An 18,709-nucleotide genomic window follows, 5' to 3' on the forward strand; every position below is an offset into this window, starting at 1 on the left:
CGGCTGCTCGTATGACGTCACCTCTCCTGCCACGCCCAGTCCCTCTTTCACACTTTTTGTGCCGAACTGCTTGCTGGGAAGTCTACACCCAACATGGCAGGAGACTTGAAAAGATTCTGGGGCGCCCGGCAACAAGCAGAGAGCGGCGAGGAGGAGGCCTGAGGCGGGAACGTGAGTGCTGCCCACAGCATGGTGTGCCTCACTATTATCTGTCCCCTCCCACCAATGTGCATCACTATTATCTGTCCCCTCCCACCAATGTGCATCACTATTATCTGTCCCCTCACCAGTGTGTATCACTATTACCTGTCCCCTCCCACCAGTGTGTATCACTATTATCTGTCCCCTCACCAGTGTGTATCACTATTACCTGTCCCCTCCCACCAGTGTGTATCACTATTATCTGTCCCCTCACCAGTGTGCCTCACTATTACCTGTCCCCTCCCACCAGTGTGCATCACTATTATCTGTCCCCCTCTCCTCCCACCAGTGTGTATCACTATTACCTGTCCCCTTCTCCTCCCCCCCAGTGTGTATCACTATTACCTGTCCCCTCCTCACCAGTGTGTATCACTATTACCTGTCCCCTTCTCCCCCCCAGTGTGCATCACTATTACCTGTCCCCTCCTCACCAGTGTGTATCACTATTACCTGTCCCCTCCTCACCAGTGTGTATCACTATTACCTGTCCCCTTCTCCCCCCCAGTGTGCATCACTATTACCTGTCCCCTCCTCACCAGTGTGTATCACTATTACCTGTCCCCTTCTCCCCCCCAGTGTGTATCACTATTATCTGTCCCCTCACCAGTGTGTATCACTATTTTCTGTCCCCTCCCACCAGTGTGTATCACTATTATCTGTCCCCTTCTCCCACCAGTGTGTATCACTATCATCTGTCCCCTCCTCTCACCAGTGTGCATCACTATCATCTGTCCCCTCCTCTCGCCAGTGTGCATCACTATCATCTGTCCCCTCCTCTCACCAGTGTGTATCACTATCATCTGTCCCCTCCTCTCACCAGTGTGTATCATTATCTGCCCCTCCTCCCACCAGTGTGTATCACTATTATTTGTCTCCCTCCTCCTCCTCACACCAGTGTGTATCACTAATACCTGTCCCCTCACCAGTGTGTATCACTATTATTTGTCCCCCTCCTCTCACCAGTGTGTATCACTATTACCTGTCCCCTCCTCACCAGTGTGTATCACTATTACCTGTCCCCTCGTCCTCCCCCATTATTTATCACTATTATTAGTTCCCTCGTCCTCCCACCAGTGTGTATCACTATTACCTGTCCCCTCACCAGTGTGTATCACTATCATTTGTCCCCCTCCTCTCACCAGTGTATCGCTTTTATCTGTCCCCCTCCTCACACCAGTGTGTATCACTATTACCTGTCCCCTCACCAGTGTGTATCACTATTATTTGTCCCCCTCCTCTCACCAGTGTGTATCACTATTACTTGTCCCCTCACCAGTGTGTATCACCATTACCTGTCCCCTCCTCACCAGTGTGTATCACTATTACCTGTCCCCTCCTCAACAGTGTGTATCACTATTACCTGTCCCCTCCTCACCAGTGTGTATCACTATTACCTGTCCCCTCCTCACCAGTGTGTATCACTATTACCTGTCCCCTCCTCACCAGTGTGTATCACTATTACCTGTCCCCTCCTCACCAGTGTGTATCACTATTACCTGTCCCCTCCTCACCAGTGTGTATCACTATTACCTGTCCCCTCCTCACCAGTGTGTATCACTATTACCTGTCCCCTCCTCACCAGTGTGTATCACTATTACCTGTCCCCTCCTCACCAGTGTGTATCACTATTACCTGTCCCCTCCTCACCAGTGTGTATCACTATTACCTGTCCCCTCCTCACCAGTGTGTATCACTATTACCTGTCCCCTCGTCCTCCCACCAGTGTGTATCACTATTACCTGTCCCCTCCTCACCAGTGTGTATCACTATTACTTGTCCCCTCGTCCTCCCACCAGTGTGTATCACTATTATTTGTCCCCCTCCTCTCACCAGTGTGTATCACTATTACCTGTCCCCTCCTCACCAGTGTGTATCACTATTACCTGTCCCCTCCTCACCAGTGTGTATCACTATTATCTGTCCCCTTGTCTCATTCCTTTCCTCTTCTCTCACAGATGCAGAACTCACGTTGACGCTGTCGCCAGGTTTCACGTCTGCAGTAATATCGCCATATCTTGCTCCCACCAGAGGGCCCCGCATTCCCATAATCCCCCTGTGGCGGCTGGGCTGCAGGCATGTCATTGACCTCCTCATCACGGGCGACAGCGACACCACCCCCCACCTCTCCCCGCTCGTCATCTGCCCCCCAGGATCGCAGGAGGAGGAGACTCCGCAGCTGAGAGATGGAAGATGACGGCAAGAAGGGCAAAAAGGTGAAAGCAAATGTGGGAAATGTCGCTATGTGGAGAGGACTGTAAGCTCTTGGGTCCGAACCCGGTCGCATGTATCCGTAGAAAGCCTGCAGCGTGATGGTCGCCACTGTTATATTATATTGCTGGTGATCACTGTCTATAGTGGAGCCGTTGTGGCGGTGATTGTGACTCAGCCTAATCTATGGTCTTGTGCAGAATTACAAGTACTTCAGAGCTGCAATCATAGTTTTGATTTTTTTTTTTTCTAGTTGCCTGTAATGTGCATTTGCAAACTTACCTGCACTCATTTGTGTACTGATGGTCATAGAGGTGCATTGTGCAGAGTTGTGGCTGCTGCTCTGGATGTGACTGGAGTATAATGTTTGGTATTGAATCTGATAATCTGGGGAAATATCTGATCTTTATACTTTCTTTATGGAGCACTGGAGTAGAACACAGTATTAGTAATGTACAGTCATGGCCAAAAGTATTGGCACCCCTGCAATTCTGTCAGATAATACTCAGTTTCTTCCTGAAAATGATTGCAATCACAAATTATTTGTTATTATCTTCATTTAATTTGTCTTAAATGAAAAAACACAAAAATAATTGTCCTAAAGCCAAATTGGATATAATTCCACACCAAACATAAAAAGGGGGTGGACAAAAGTATTGGCACTGTTCAAAAAATCATGTGATGCTTCTGTAATTAGTGTAATTAACAGCACCTGTAACTTCCCTGTGGCACCTAACAGGTGTTGGCAATAACTAAATCACACTTGCAGCCAGTTGACATGGATTAAAGTTGACTCAACCTCTGTCCTGTGTCCTTGTGTGACCACATTGAGCATGGAGAACAGAAAGAAGACCAAAGAACTGTCTGAGGACTTGAGAAACCAAATTGTGAGGAAGCATGAGCAATCTCAAGGCTACAAGTCCATCTCCAAAGACCTGAATGTTCCTGTGTCTACCGTGCGCAGTGTCATCAAGAAGTGTAAAGCCCATGGCACTGTGGCTAACCTCCCTAGATGTGGACGGAAAAGAAAAATGGACAAGAGATTTCAACACAAGATTGTGCGGATGTTGGATAAAGAACCTCGACTAACATCTAAACAAGTTCAAGCTGCCCTGCAGTCCGAGGGTACAACAGTGTCAACCCGTACTATCCGTCGGGGCCTGAATGAAAAGGGACTGTATGGTAGGAGACCCAGGAAGACCCCACTTCTTACCCCGAGACATAAAATAGCCAGGCTGAAGTTTGCCAAAACTTACCTGAAATAGCCTAAAACGTTTTGGTACAATGTTCTCTGGTCAGATGAGACAAAAGTAGAGCTTTTTGGGCAAAGGCATCAACATAGAGTTTACAGGAGAAAAAAAAGAGGCATTCAAAGAAAAGAACACGGTCCCTACAGTCAAACATGGCGGAGGTTCCCTGATGTTTTGGGGTTGCTTTGCTGCCTCTGGCACTGGACTGCTTGACCGCATGTATGGCATTATGAAGTCTGAAGACTACCAACAAATTGTGCAGCATAATGTAGGGCCCAGTGTGAGAAAGCTGGGTCTCCCTCAGAGGTCATGGGTCTTCCAGCAGGACAATGACCCAAAACACACTTCAAAAAGCACTAGAAAATGGTTTGAGAGAAAGCACTGGAGACTTCTAAGGTGGCCAGCAATGAGTCCAGACCTGAATCCCATAGAACACCTGTGGAGAGATCTAAAAATGGCAGTTTGGAGAAGGCACCCTTCACATATCAGGGACCTGGAGCAGTTTGCCAAAGAAGAATGGTCTAAAATTCCAGCAGAGCATTGTAAGAAACTCATTGATGGTTACCGGAAGCGGTTGGTCGCAGTTATTTTGGCTAAAGGTTGTGCAACCAAGTATTAGGCTGAGGGTGCCAATACTTTTGTCTGGCCCATTTCTGGAGTTTTGTGTGAAATGATCAATGTTTTGCTTTTTGCTTCATTCTCTTTTGTGTTTTTTCATTTAAGACAAATTAAATGAAGATAATGCCAAAGAATTTGTGTTTGCAATCATTTTCAGGAAGAAACTGAGTATAATCTGACAGAATTGCAGGGGTGTCAATACTTTTGGCCATGACTGTATGTACACACTGCACCAGCAGAATAGTGAGTGCAGCTCTGGGGTATAATACAGGAGGTAACTCAGGATCAGTAATGTAATGTATGTACACAGTGACTGCACCAGCAGAATAGTGAGTGCAGCTCTGGGGTATAATACAGGATGTAACTCAGGATCAGTAATGTATGTACACAGTGACTGCATCAGCAGAATAGTGAGTGCAGCTCTGGAGTATAATACAGGAGGTAACTCAGGATCAGTAATGTATGTACACAGTGACTGCACCAGCAGAATAGTGAGTGCAGCTCTGGGGTATAATACAGGATGTAACTCAGGATCAGTAATGTAATGTATGTACACAGTCACCGCACCAGCAGAATAGTGAGTGCAGCTCTGGGGTATAATATAGGATGTAACTCAGGATCAGTAATGTAATATATGTACACAGTGACTGCACCAGCAGAATAGTGAGTGCAGCTCTGGGGTATAATACAGGATGTAACTCAGGATCAGTAATGTATGTACACAGTGACTGCACCAGCAGAATAGTGAGTGCAGCTCTGGGGTATAATACAGGATGTAACTCAGGATCGGTAATGTAATGTATGTACACAGTGACTGCATCAGCAGAATAGTGAGTGCAGCTCTGGAGTATAATACAGGAGGTAACTCAGGATCAGTAATGTAATGTATGTACACAGTGACTGCACCATCAGAATAGTGAGTGCAGCTCTGGGGTATAATACAGGATGTAACTCAGGATCAGTAATGTAATGTATGTATACAGTGACTGCACCAGCAGAATAGTGAGTGCAGCTCTGGAGTATAATACAGGATGTAACTCAGGGTCAGTAATGTAATGTATGTATACAGTGACTGCACCAGCAGAATATTGAGTGCAGCTCTGGAGCATAATACAGGATGTAACTCAGGATCAGCAATGTATGTACACAGTGACTGCACCAGCAGAATAGTGAGTGCAGCTCTGGGGTATAATACAGGATGTAACTCAGGATCAGTAATGTAATGTACACAGTGACTGCACCAGCAGAATAGTGAGTGCAGCTCTGGGGTATAATACAGGATGTAACTCAGGATCAGTAATGTAATGTATGTACACAGTGACTGCACCAGCAGAATAGTGAGTACAGCTCTGGAGTATAATGCAGGATGTAACTCAGGATCAGTAATGTAATGTATGTACACAGTGACTGCACCAGCAGAATAGTGAGTGCAGCTCTGGGGTATAATACAGGATGTAACTCAGGATCAGTAATGTAATGTATGTACACAGTGACTGCACCAGCAGAATAGTGAGTGCTGCTCTGGGGTATAATACAGGAGGTAACTCAGGATCAGTAATGTAATGTATGTACACAGTGACTGCACCAGCAGAATAGTGAGTGCTGCTCTGGGGTATAATACAGGATGTAACTCAGGATCAGTAATGTAATGTATGTACACAGTGACTGCACCAGCAGAATAGTGAGTGCAGCTCTGGAGTATAATACAGGATGTAACTCAGGATCAGTAATGTAATGTATGTACACAGTGACTGCACCAGCAGAATAGTGAGTGCAGCTCTGGAGTATAATACAGGATGTAACTCAGGATCAGTAATGTAATGTATGTACACAGTGACTGCACCAGCAGAATAGTGAGTGCAGCTCTGGAGTATAATACAGGATGTAACTCAGGGTCAGTAATGTAATGTATGTACACAGTGACTGCACCAGCAGAATAGTGAGTGCAGCTCTGGGGTATAATACAGGATGTAACTCCGGATCAGTAATGTAATGTATGTACACAGTGACTGCACCAGCAGAATAGTGAGTGCAGCTCTGGGGTATAATACAGGATGTAACTCAGGATCAGTAATGTAATGTGTGTACACAGTGACTGCACCAGCAGAATAGTGAGTGCTGCTCTGGGGTATAATACAGGATGTAACTCAGGATCAGTAATGTAATGTATGTACACAGTGACTGCACCAGCAGAATAGTGAGTGCTGCTCTGGGGTATAATACAGGAGGTAACTCAGGATCAGTAATGTAATGTATGTACACAGTGACTGCACCAGCAGAATAGTGAGTGCTGCTCTGGGGTATAATACAGGATGTAACTCAGGATCAGTAATGTAATGTATGTACACAGTGACTGCACCAGCAGAATAGTGAGTGCTGCTCTGGGGTATAATACAGGAGGTAACTCAGGATCAGTAATGTAATGTATGTACACAGTGACTGCACCAGCAGAATAGTGAGTGCTGCTCTGGGGTATAATACAGGATGTAACTCAGGATCAGTAATGTAATGTGTGTACACAGTGACTGCACCAGCAGAATAGTGAGTGCTGCTCTGGGGTATAATACAGGAGGTAACTCAGGATCAGTAATGTAATGTATGTACACAGTGACTGCACCAGCAGAATAGTGAGTGCTGCTCTGGGGTATAATACAGGATGTAACTCAGGATCAGTAATGTAATGTATGTACACAGTGACTGCACCAGCAGAATAGTGAGTGCAGCTCTGGAGTATAATACAGGATGTAACTCAGGATCAGTAATGTAATGTATGTACACAGTGACTGCACCAGCAGAATAGTGAGTGCAGCTCTGGAGTATAATACAGGATGTAACTCAGGGTCAGTAATGTAATGTATGTACACAGTGACTGCACCAGCAGAATAGTGAGTGCAGCTCTGGAGTATAATACAGGATGTAACTCAGGATCAGTAATGTAATATATGTACACAGTGACTGCACCAGCAGAATAGTGAGTGCAGCTCTGGGGTATAATACAGGATGTAACTCCGGATCAGTAATGTATGTACACAGTGACTGCACCAGCAGAATAGTGAGTGCAGCTCTGGAGTATAATACAGGAGGTAACTCAGGATCAGTAGAGGATATGTTATGTTGTGTATGGAGCATCCCAGCCTTTTCTTTGTATATTCATGCTGTGTGTTAGTTCTTCTGGTTACACCTGTAGATGCTCGGAGGTCGTCTTTTGTGACTTTTCCTCCTGTACTGATGTATATTTAGTGCAGGTTCCAGGCTGTTCTTCCTCTTTTATGTGTTTCCAGTTGTTGCCCTCATTATATAACTTCCATTGCAGACACATGAGGTTTTGTAACATCGGGGACCCCTTTAGGTTTAGTGGATTCATGCACAGGTTTCCTGATGGGGAGCACAACCAGGATCTTACAGTTTGGAAAACTCTTGTTATTTAACTGCAGTTTGTTTAAACACAAACAAACAAAAAATCATGTGCTCTATTCCCATCCCCAGGTCCAGGGCTGAGTCTCCACTGCTGCTCTCGCTGTCTGGCTGCAGACGATAACGATCAGAGTCTCTGCCTGAGTGGATGCACAATCTGCTCTGAGGTCACTGATCGGCTGCAGTGCTGTCGATGTTGCATCAATTCTGCAGAAATCAGCACCCCCCCCCCCCCCCCCGCCTCACATGGCGGCCGGTGGAGCCCTATATAAGGGCTGAGCCGTATAGCTCATGCGATGGCAGCAGCAGTGTTATGTATTACTGTGACGCTCGGGTCAGGAGAGCCGGCAGCCAGTACCAGGTTCACGATGCGATTCTGCCCAGCGCTCTGCTGCATTTCCTCATTGTAGCCTGCTTGCTGTCAGTGAATAGCAATAATCCTCCATACATCTCATACATCTAGAGGCTTACAGCCTGTCCTGACCTCACACTTGTTTCCAGCCTAGACAATCATTTGTGAGCTAAACATGGCAGCATCAGAAAATCTTGCTCAGATTGTTCGTGACAATGTATCAGTGGAGATAAAACATATACAGTTTTCTCACAGCTAACTATCTAGAGTGAATGCGACTGTAACAGATCCTCCCCTGTGAGCAGCAGCTGCTGACACCGGGATGGTGCATTATTGATGGCGCGGTGTCCAGTGCTCCCAGGTACACGGCTCCGCTTGTAGATGCCTTCCGATAGTAACGTGTCGCTCGTCTCCGGGGCGTCAGTGGCTGCGTGGAACACCGTGGTGGCGCCTCCTGGCTGCCGTGTCGGGTTTATACACCGCTCCCATCAGGTCACCATTGAGTTTGGCACAATGTGGCATCACACGGCGGCCGGATCCTGCCGTGGCAGAGGTGCCGGGGTCCCAGGACTAAGTAGTGGCCCCTGGTGGAGTTCACAGATGGACGTTGTGCAATGAGACCACCTTGTCTGTAGTTATTTTACTGTATTACCACTAGGTGGCGATCATGTCCACACTTTTCTCCATGTATATCTATGGGGCTGTCATGTCTGCCCTCCTCCGAATATATCGCTGCGGCAGGACATGAAATGATTGCAGCTGCCGAATGTAAGGAGGAAATCCTAGGGCAGGTCTGTCTCACAATCATTGCTCGCTTAGATTTCAAGCTGCTTAAAAAAAACATCAGGAACTCGTACAGGACTGGAAAAAGGTTGCTCCCATCTTGTAAAAGCAGCGCCCCACCTGCTCCCTGGTGGTGTCTAGTATTACAGCTTAGCCACACTAGCAGGAATAGGTCTAAGCTGTCATTCCCACACAAGCCGTGGTCACATGCGGCCCTCCAGGAAGAAATCGGCGATGGGTTTACTAACACGCCGTCACTGGACTCTGGAGGAGACGTGTTCTGTGCAGTGACGGATCGCACGTCTCTGCGTCTGGAGGGGTCTGGGTTTGGTGATTCCAGGAGGACTTCCCCCCCGACTGCATTATCCCCCTCCACCATCTATACAGGGGGCACAATGCTATGTGCTGTTATCGGGGGCCTCCTCGGACCCTCAGCTCCAGTGATGGGAAATCTTAATCTTCAGCACAAGATGTGGACAATTGTAGCTTCAGCTTTGTGGGAACAGTTTGGGGAAGACCCTGATCTGCCCCCCATGACGGTGCCCAGTGCACAAGCTCCATACAGACATGAGGGGAGAACATGAGCGGCCGCACAGAGACCGGACCCCAGCCCCATCCTATAATTGAGATTGTGAGCCCGGACCCCCAACATCAGGGTCTGACCCCACAAATGTCCTTCTGAATTAAGGGGCAGAAATTCCCACAGACGCCTCCAAAATCTTGTAGAAAATCTTCCCAGAAGAGCGAGAGATGTTATATCTGCAGAGGACGACTCCATATTATGTCTATGGGTGTAGGATGGAGGTCAGACTATGGGGGGCACATACTTTTCTCTATATTATGTCTATGGGTGTAGGATGGAGGTCAGACTATGGGGGGCACATACTTTTCTCTATATTATGTCTATGGGTGTAGGATGGAGGTCAGACTATGGGGGGCACATACTTTTCTCCATATTATGTCTATGGGTGTAGGATGGAGGTCAGACTATGGGGGGCACATACTTTTCTCTATATTATGTCTATGGGTGTAGGATGGAGGTCAGACTATGGGGGGCACATACTTTTCTCTATATTATGTCTATGGGTGTAGGATGGAGGTCAGACTATGGGGGGCACATACTTTTCTCCATATTATGTCTATGGGTGTAGGGTGGGAGGTCAGACTATGGGGGCACATACTGTTCTCTATATTATGTCTATGGGTGTAGGATGGGAGGTCAGACTATGGGGGGCACATACTTTTCTCCATATTATGTCTATGGGTGTAGGATGGAGGTCAGACTATGGGGGGCACATACTTTTCTCTATATTATGTCTATAGGTGTAGGATGGAGGTCAGACTATGGGGGGCACATACTTTTCTCCATATTATGTCTATGGGTGTAGGATGGGAGGTCAGACTATGGGGGGCACATACTTTTCTCCATATTATGTCTATGGGTGTAGGATGGAGGTCAGACTATGGGGGGCACATACTTTTCTCCATATTATGTCTATGGGTGTAGGATGGGAGGTCAGACTATGGGGGGCACATACTTTTCTCCATATTATGTCTATGGGTGTAGGATGGAGGTCAGACTATGGGGGGCACATACTTTTCTCCATATTATGTCTATGGGTGTAGGATGGGAGGTCAGACTATGGGAGGCACATACTTTTCTCCATATTATGTCTATGGGTGTAGGATGGGAGGTCAGACTATGGGGGGCACATACTTTTCTCCATATTATGTCTATGGGTGTAGGATGGAGGTCAGACTATGGGGGGCACATACTTTTCTCCATATTATGTCTATGGGTGTAGGATGGGAGGTCAGACTATGGGGGGCACATACTTTTCTCCATATTATGTCTATGGGTGTAGGATGGAGGTCAGACTATGGGGGGCACATACTTTTCTCCATATTATGTCTATGGGTGTAGGATGGGAGGTCAGACTATGGGGGGCACATACTTTTCTCCATATTATGTCTATGGGTGTAGGATGGAGGTCAGACTATGGGGGGCACATACTTTTCTCCATATTATGTCTATGGGTGCAGGATGGAGGTCAGACTATGGGAGGCACATACTTTTCTCCATATTATGTCTATGGGTGTAGGATGGGAGGTCAGACTATGGGGGGCACATACTTTTCTCCATATTATGTCTATGGGTGTAGGATGGGAGGTCAGACTATGGGGGGCACATACTTTTCTCCATATTATGTCTATGGGTGTAGGATGGAGGTCAGACTATGGGGGGCACATACTTTTCTCCATATTATGTCTATGGGTGCAGGATGGAGGTCAGACTATGGGGGGCACATACTTTTCTCTATATTATGTCTATAGGTGTAGGATGGAGGTCAGACTATGGGGGGGCACATACTTTTCTCTATATTATGTCTATGGGTGTAGGATGGAGGTCAGAGTATGGAGGGCACATACTTTTCTCTATATTATGTCTATGGGTGTAGGATGGAGGTCAGGCTATGGGGGGCTCATACTTTTCTCCATATTATGTCTATGGGTGTAGGATGGAGGTCAGACTATGGGGGGCACATACTTTTCTCTATATTATGTCTATGGGTGTAGGATGGAGGTCAGGCTATGGGGGGCACATACTTTTCTCTATATTATGTCTATGGGTGCAGGATGGAGGTCAGATTATGGGGGGCACATACTTTTCTCTATATTATGTCTATGGGTGTAGGATGGAGGTCAGATTATGGGGGGCACATACTTTTCTCTATATTATGTCTATGGGTGTAGGATGGAGGTCAGACTATGGGGGGCACATACTTTTCTCTATATTATGTCTATGGGTGCAGGATGGAGGTCAGACTATGGGGGCACATACTTTTCTCTATATTATGTCTATGGGTGTAGGATGGGAGGTCAGACTATGGGGGGCACATACTTTTCTCCATATTATGTCTATGGGTGTAGGATGGGAGGTCAGACTATGGGGGGCACATACTTTTCTCCATATTATGTCTATGGGTGTAGGATGGAGGTCAGGCTATGGGGGGCTCATACTTTTCTCCATATTATGTCTATGGGTGTAGGATGGAGGTCAGACTATGGGGGGCACATACTTTTCTCTATATTATGTCTATGGGTGCAGGATGGAGGTCAGATTATGGGGGGCACATACTTTTCTCTATATTATGTCTATGGGTGTAGGATGGAGGTCAGATTATGGGGGGCACATACTTTTCTCTATATTATGTCTATGGGTGCAGGATGGAGGTCAGACTATGGGGGCACATACTTTTCTCTATATTATGTCTATGGGTGTAGGATGGGAGGTCAGACTATGGGGGGCACATACTTTTCTCCATATTATGTCTATGGGTGTAGGATGGGAGGTCAGACTATGGGGGGCACATACTTTTCTCCATATTATGTCTATGGGTGTAGGATGGAGGTCAGGCTATGGGGGGCTCATACTTTTCTCCATATTATGTCTATGGGTGTAGGATGGAGGTCAGACTATGGGGGGCACATACTTTTCTCTATATTATGTCTATGGGTGCAGGATGGAGGTCAGATTATGGGGGGCACATACTTTTCTCTATATTATGTCTATGGGTGTAGGATGGAGGTCAGATTATGGGGGGCACATACTTTTCTCTATATTATGTCTATGGGTGCAGGATGGAGGTCAGACTATGGGGGCACATACTTTTCTCTATATTATGTCTATGGGTGTAGGATGGGAGGTCAGACTGGGGGGGCACATACTTTTCTCCATATTATGTCTATGGGTGTAGGATGGAGGTCAGACTATGGGGGCACATACTTTTCTCTATATTATGTCTATGGGTGTAGGATGGAGGTCAGATTATGGGGGGCACATACTTTTCTCCATATTATGTCTATGGGTGTAGGATGGAGGTCAGACTATGGGGGGCACATACTTTTCTCTATATTATGTCTATGGGTGTAGGATGGAGGTCAGACTATGGGGGGCACATACTTTTCTCCATATTATGTCTATGGGTGTAGGATGGAGGTCAGACTATGGGGGGCACATACTTTTCTCTATATTATGTCTATGGGTGTAGGATGGAGGTCAGACTATGGGGGGCACATACTTTTCTCCATATTATGTCTATGGGTGTAGGATGGAGGTCAGACTATGGGGGGCACATACTTTTCTCTATATTATGTCTATGGGTGTAGGATGGAGGTCAGACTATGGGGGGCACATACTTTTCTCCATATTATGTCTATGGGTGTAGGATGGAGGTCAAACTATGGGGGGCACATACTTTTCTCCATATTATGTCTATGGGTGTAGGATGGAGGTCAGACTATGGGGGGCACATACTTTTCTCTGTATTATGTCTATGGGTGTAGGATGGAGGTCAGACTATGGGGGGCACATACTTTTCTCCATATTATGTCTATGGGTGTAGGATGGAGGTCAGACTATGGGGGGCACATACTTTTCTCTATATTATGTCTATGGGTGTAGGATGGAGGTCAGACTATGGGGGGCACATACTTTTCTCTATATTATGTCTATGGGTGTAGGATGGAGGTCAGACTATGGGGGGCACATACTTTTCTCTATATTATGTCTATGGATGTAGGATGGAGGTCAGACTATGGGGGGCACATACTTTTCTCTATATTATGTCTATGGGTGTAGGATGGAGGTCAGACTATGGGGGGCACATACTTTTCTCTATATTATGTCTATGGGTGTTGGATGGAGGTCAGACTATGGGGGGCACATACTTTTCTCCATATTATGTCTATAGGTGTAGGATGGAGGTCAGACTATGGGGGGCACATACTTTTCTCCATATTATGTCTATAGGTGTAGGATGGAGGTCAGACTATGGGGGGCACATACTTTTCTCCATATTATGTCTATGGGTGTAGGATGGAGGTCAGACTATGGGGGGCACATACTTTTCTCTATATTATGTCTATGGGTGTAGGATGGAGGTCAGACTATGGGGGGCACATACTTTTCTCTATATTATGTCTATGGATGTAGGATGGAGGTCAGACTATGGGGGGCACATACTTTTCTCTATATTATGTCTATGGGTGTAGGATGGAGGTCAGACTATGGGGGCACATACTTTTCTCTATATTATGTCTATGGGTGTAGGATGGAGGTCAGACTATGGGGGGCACATACTTTTCTCTATATTATGTCTATGGGTGTAGGATGGAGGTCAGATTATGGGGGGCACATACTTTTCTCTATATTATGTCTATGGGTGTAGGATGGAGGTCAGACTATGGGGGGCACATACTTTTCTCTATATTATGTCTATGGGTGTAGGGTGGAGGTCAGACTATGGGGGGCACATACTTTTCTCTATATTATGTCTATGGGTGTAGGATGGAGGTCAGACTATGGGGGGCACATACTTTTCTCTATATTATGTCTATGGGTGCAGGATGGAGGTCAGACTATGGGGGGCACATACTTTTCTCTATATTATGTCTATGGGTGCAGGATGGAGGTCAGACTATGGGGGGCACATACTTTTCTCTATATTATGTCTATGGGTGTAGGATGGAGGTCAGACTATGGGGGGCACATACTTTTCTCTATATTATGTCTATGGGTGTAGGATGGGAGGTCAAACTATGGGGGGCACATACTTTTCTCCATATTATGTCTATGGGTGTAGGATGGAGGTCAGATAATGGGGGGCACATACTTTTCTCTATATTATGTCTATGGGTGTAGGATGGAGGTCAGACTATGGAGGGCACATACTTTTCTCTGTATTATGTCTATGGGTGTAGGATGGAGGTCAGACTATGGGGGGCACATACTTTTCTCCATATTATGTCTATGGGTGTAGGATGGAGGTCAGATAATGGGGGGCACATACTTTTCTCTATATTATGTCTATGGATGTAGGATGGAGGTCAGACTATGGGAGGCACATACTTTTCTCCATATTATGTCTATGGGTGTAGGATGGAGGTCAGACTATGGGGGGCACATACTTTTCTCCATATTATGTCTATGGGTGTAGGATGGAGGTCAGACTATGGGGGGCACATACTTTTCTCTATATTATGTCTATGGGTGTAGGATGGAGGTCAGACTATGGGGGGCACATACTTTTCTCTATATTATGTCTATGGGTGTAGGATGGAGGTCAGACTATGGGGGGCACATACTTTTCTCCATATTATGTCTATGGGTGTAGGATGGAGGTCAGACTATGGGGGGCACATACTTTTCTCTATATTATGTCTATGGGTGCAGGATGGAGGTCAGAAAAGCTCCACGAGGTGGAGGGGGCACATAGTTTTTTTTTTTTGCCATATAGTGTACGTTTCGCCTATTGATCATTTTACCAGTTCTAGAAGGTTCTGTACCAGTTCTGTCTCCACGCATCTGACATTATACAACTGCACTGACCATCAAAGCTGCAGTATAAAGCATGAAGGAGATAGATGTCCATAGCTTTATTTATTGAACCTCTTATATATGAGTACACCTGGAGTTATAGTCACCCTGGCCTTCTCCTATATAACATTTAGTACGTGAATAAGAAGCCGAACTCCTCTGCTGCCGGGTCCTGAGGTCCCGTATCGCCCCAGCAATATGATGTTTATTCAGAGCAGGTGAGCAGATCTCCGTCCTGGAAACTTTCCACAGATCCCGGAGTTCTGCACATTCTCAGACCTCTGAGCTGATCGGCTTTTCCAGCACCAGTGCCAGAACATACAAAACAGGAAAAAGGAGCATAGTGGGTGTTGTCTACCTCAGCTCGGTGGTCTTACCTTGTGTGGCCCCAGTGGGTGACAAGAGCCAGAAACAAACACTGGAATACTGCCCCTATGTACAAGAATATAACTACTATAATACTGCCCCTATGTACAAGAATATAACTACTATAATACTGCCCCTATGTACAAGAATATAACTACTATAATACTGCCCCTATGTACAAGAATATAACTACTATAATACTGCCCCTATGTACAAGAATATAACTACTATAATACTGCTCCTATGTACAAGAATATAACTACTATAATACTGCTCCTATGTACAAGAATATAACTACTATAATACTGCCCCTATGTACAAGAATATAACTACTATAATACTACCCCTATGTACAAGAATATAACTACTATAATACTGCCCCTATGTACAAGAATATAACTACTATAATACTGCCTCCTATGTACAAGAATATAACTACTATAATACTGCCCCTATGTACAAGAATATAACTACTATAATACTGCTCCTATGTACAAGAATATAACTACTATAATACTGCTCCTATGTACAAGAATATAACTACTATAATACTGCCCCTATGTACAAGAATATAACTACTATAATACTGCCCCTATGTACAAGAATATAACTACTATAATACTGCCCCTATGTACAAGAATATAACTACTATAATACTGCCCCTATGTACAAGAATATAACTACTATAATACTGCTCCTATGTACAAGAATATAACTACTATAATACTGCTCCTATGTACAAGAATATAACTACTATAATACTGCTCCTATGTACAAGAATATAACTACTATAATACTGCCCCTATGTACAGGAATATAACTACTATAATACTGCTCCTATGTACAAGAATATAATTACTATAATACTGCTCCTATGTACAAGAATATAACTACTATAACACTGCTCCTATGTACAAGAATATAACTACTATAATACTGCTCCTATGTACAAGAATATAACTACTATAATACTGCTCCTATGTACAAGAATATAACTACTATAATACTGCCCCCTATGTACAAGAATATAACTACTATAATACTGCCCCCTATGTACAAGAATATAACTACTATAATACTGCTCCTATGTACAAGAATATAACTACTATAATACTGCCCCCTATGTACAAGAATATAACTACTATAATACTGCTCCTATGTATAAGAATATAACTACTATAATACTGTCCCTATGTACAAGAATATAACTACTATAATACTGCCCCCTATGTACAAGAATATAACTACTATAATACTGCTCCTATGTACAAGAATATAACTACTATAATACTGCCCCCTATGTACAAGAATATAACTACTATAATACTGCCCCCTATGTACAAGAATATAACTACTATAATACTGCTCCTATGTACAAGAATATAACTACTATAATACTGCCCCCTATGTACAAGAATATAACTACTATAATACTGCTCCTATGTACAAGAATATAACTACTATAATACTGCCCCTATGTACAAGTATATAACTACTATAATACTGCCCATATGTACAAGAATATAACTACTATAATACTGCTCCTATGTATAAGAATATAACTACTATAATACTGTCCCTATGTACAAGAATATAACTACTATAATACTGCTCCTATGTACAAGAATATAACTACTATAATACTGCTCCTATGTACAAGAATATAACTACTATAATACTGCTCCTATGTACAAGAATATAACTACTATAATACTGCCCCTATGTACAAGAATATAACTACTATAATACTGCCCCTATGTACAAGTATATAACTACTATAATACTGCCCCTATGTACAAGTATATAACTACTATAATACTGCCCATATGTACAAGAATATAACTACTATAATACTGCTCCTATGTACAAGTATATAACTACTATAATACTGCCCATATGTACAAGTATATAACTATAATGCTGCCTCCTGTCTGCTATCTGTCGTTTGGTTGTGTTGTCCCTGTGTTTGGCCCTGGTCCTCACTATATGTGCAGTGTGGGGTTGGGGGCGGTTTTCCTTCCTTGCTGTCCTCTCTGTTTTGAGTTGTGATGTCCATTTGTTCTAGCTTCATTCTATCACTTCCTTGGAATAAACGTGTCACCCGTCAGTTCCTGGGAATTGTCTTTTCGTGCGGCGCCTCCCTTGTTTGGGAGGACTGTGTATAAAAGCGCAGGCTATATTTATCATGCACACAATGGACACCGTTATCCTCCGCCTCTTCATCTGAGGGGTCTCTGCTCTTCAGGACATGGTACGTCTGCTCGGCTACAGTAGAGCCGTTTCGCTCCTGTGCACACTGGACGATCACTGTGTGACAACTGCTGGTTGCTGTTGCTTTAGAGCGCGTGCAGGTTGTCAGCGAGCATTGATGGAATGTGCAAGGTATAAAGTTATATATAATCTCTAGCTTCATCCTTCGCTGTACTTTAATATTTTCCATAAGCTGCAGAAGTAGCAGAACCTCCCTCTAGTGGTGGGTGTATAAATCTGTATGTAGTGAGATCCCCCTAGTGGTGGCTGTGTAAATCTGTATGTAGTGAGCTCCTCCTAGTGGTGACTGTATAAATCTGTATGTAGTGAGCTCCCCCTAGTGGTGGCTGTATAAATCTGTATGTAGTGAGCTCCCCCTAGTGGTGGCTGTATAAATCTGTATATAGTGAGCTCCTCCTAGTGGTGGCTGTATAAATCTGTATGTAGTGAGCTCCCCCTAGTGGTGACTGTATAAATCTGTATGTAGTGAGCTCCCCCTAGTGGTGACTGTATAAATCTGTATGTAGTGAGCTCCCCCTAGTGGTGGCTGTATAAATCTGTATGTAGTGAGCTCCCCCTAGTGGTGGCTGTATAAATCTGTATGTAGTGAGCTCCCCCTAGTGGTGGCTGTATAAATCTGTATGTAGTGAGCTCCCCCTAGTGGTGACTGTATAAATCTGTATGTAGTGAGCTCCCCCTAGTGGTGGCTGTATAAATCTGTATGTAGTGAGCTCCCCCTAGTGGTGGCTGTATAAATCTGTATATAGTGAGCTCCTCCTAGTGGTGGCTGTATAAATCTATATGTAGTGATCTCCCTTTAGAGGTGACTGTATAAATCTGTATGTAGTGAGCTCCCCCTAGTGGTGGCTGTATAAATCTGTATGTAGT

At 44.7% G+C, this 18,709-nt stretch overlaps 1 protein-coding gene across 7 annotated transcripts in view; it reads left to right on the forward strand.

Annotated features, from left to right (window-relative positions):
* Positions 1–13: 13 nt before the first annotated feature.
* The window catches only part of CCM2 (CCM2 scaffold protein), a 28,715-nt gene continuing 10,019 nt past the window's right edge, over positions 14–18,709 (forward strand). For 4 of the 7 annotated variants that reach the window (XR_011313925.1, XR_011313926.1, XM_069729179.1 and 1 more), the window contains exons 1-2: positions 14–171; positions 2,157–2,414. Coding sequence is in view for 3 of the 7 variants with exons in the window: in XM_069729179.1 (XP_069585280.1) it covers positions 2,385–2,414 (30 nt within the window). In the remaining 4 variants the exon portion in view is untranslated. Of the gene's footprint in view, positions 193–2,156; positions 2,415–17,762; positions 17,823–18,709 lie in introns of those variants that run through there. The other 3 variants (XR_011313927.1, XR_011313928.1, XM_069729182.1) reach the window with 3 other exon arrangements.

The sequence above is a fragment of the Ranitomeya imitator genome, chromosome 6 (assembly GCF_032444005.1).
Source record: "Ranitomeya imitator isolate aRanImi1 chromosome 6, aRanImi1.pri, whole genome shotgun sequence".
In the NCBI taxonomy this organism is placed as follows: Eukaryota; Metazoa; Chordata; class Amphibia; order Anura; family Dendrobatidae; genus Ranitomeya; species Ranitomeya imitator.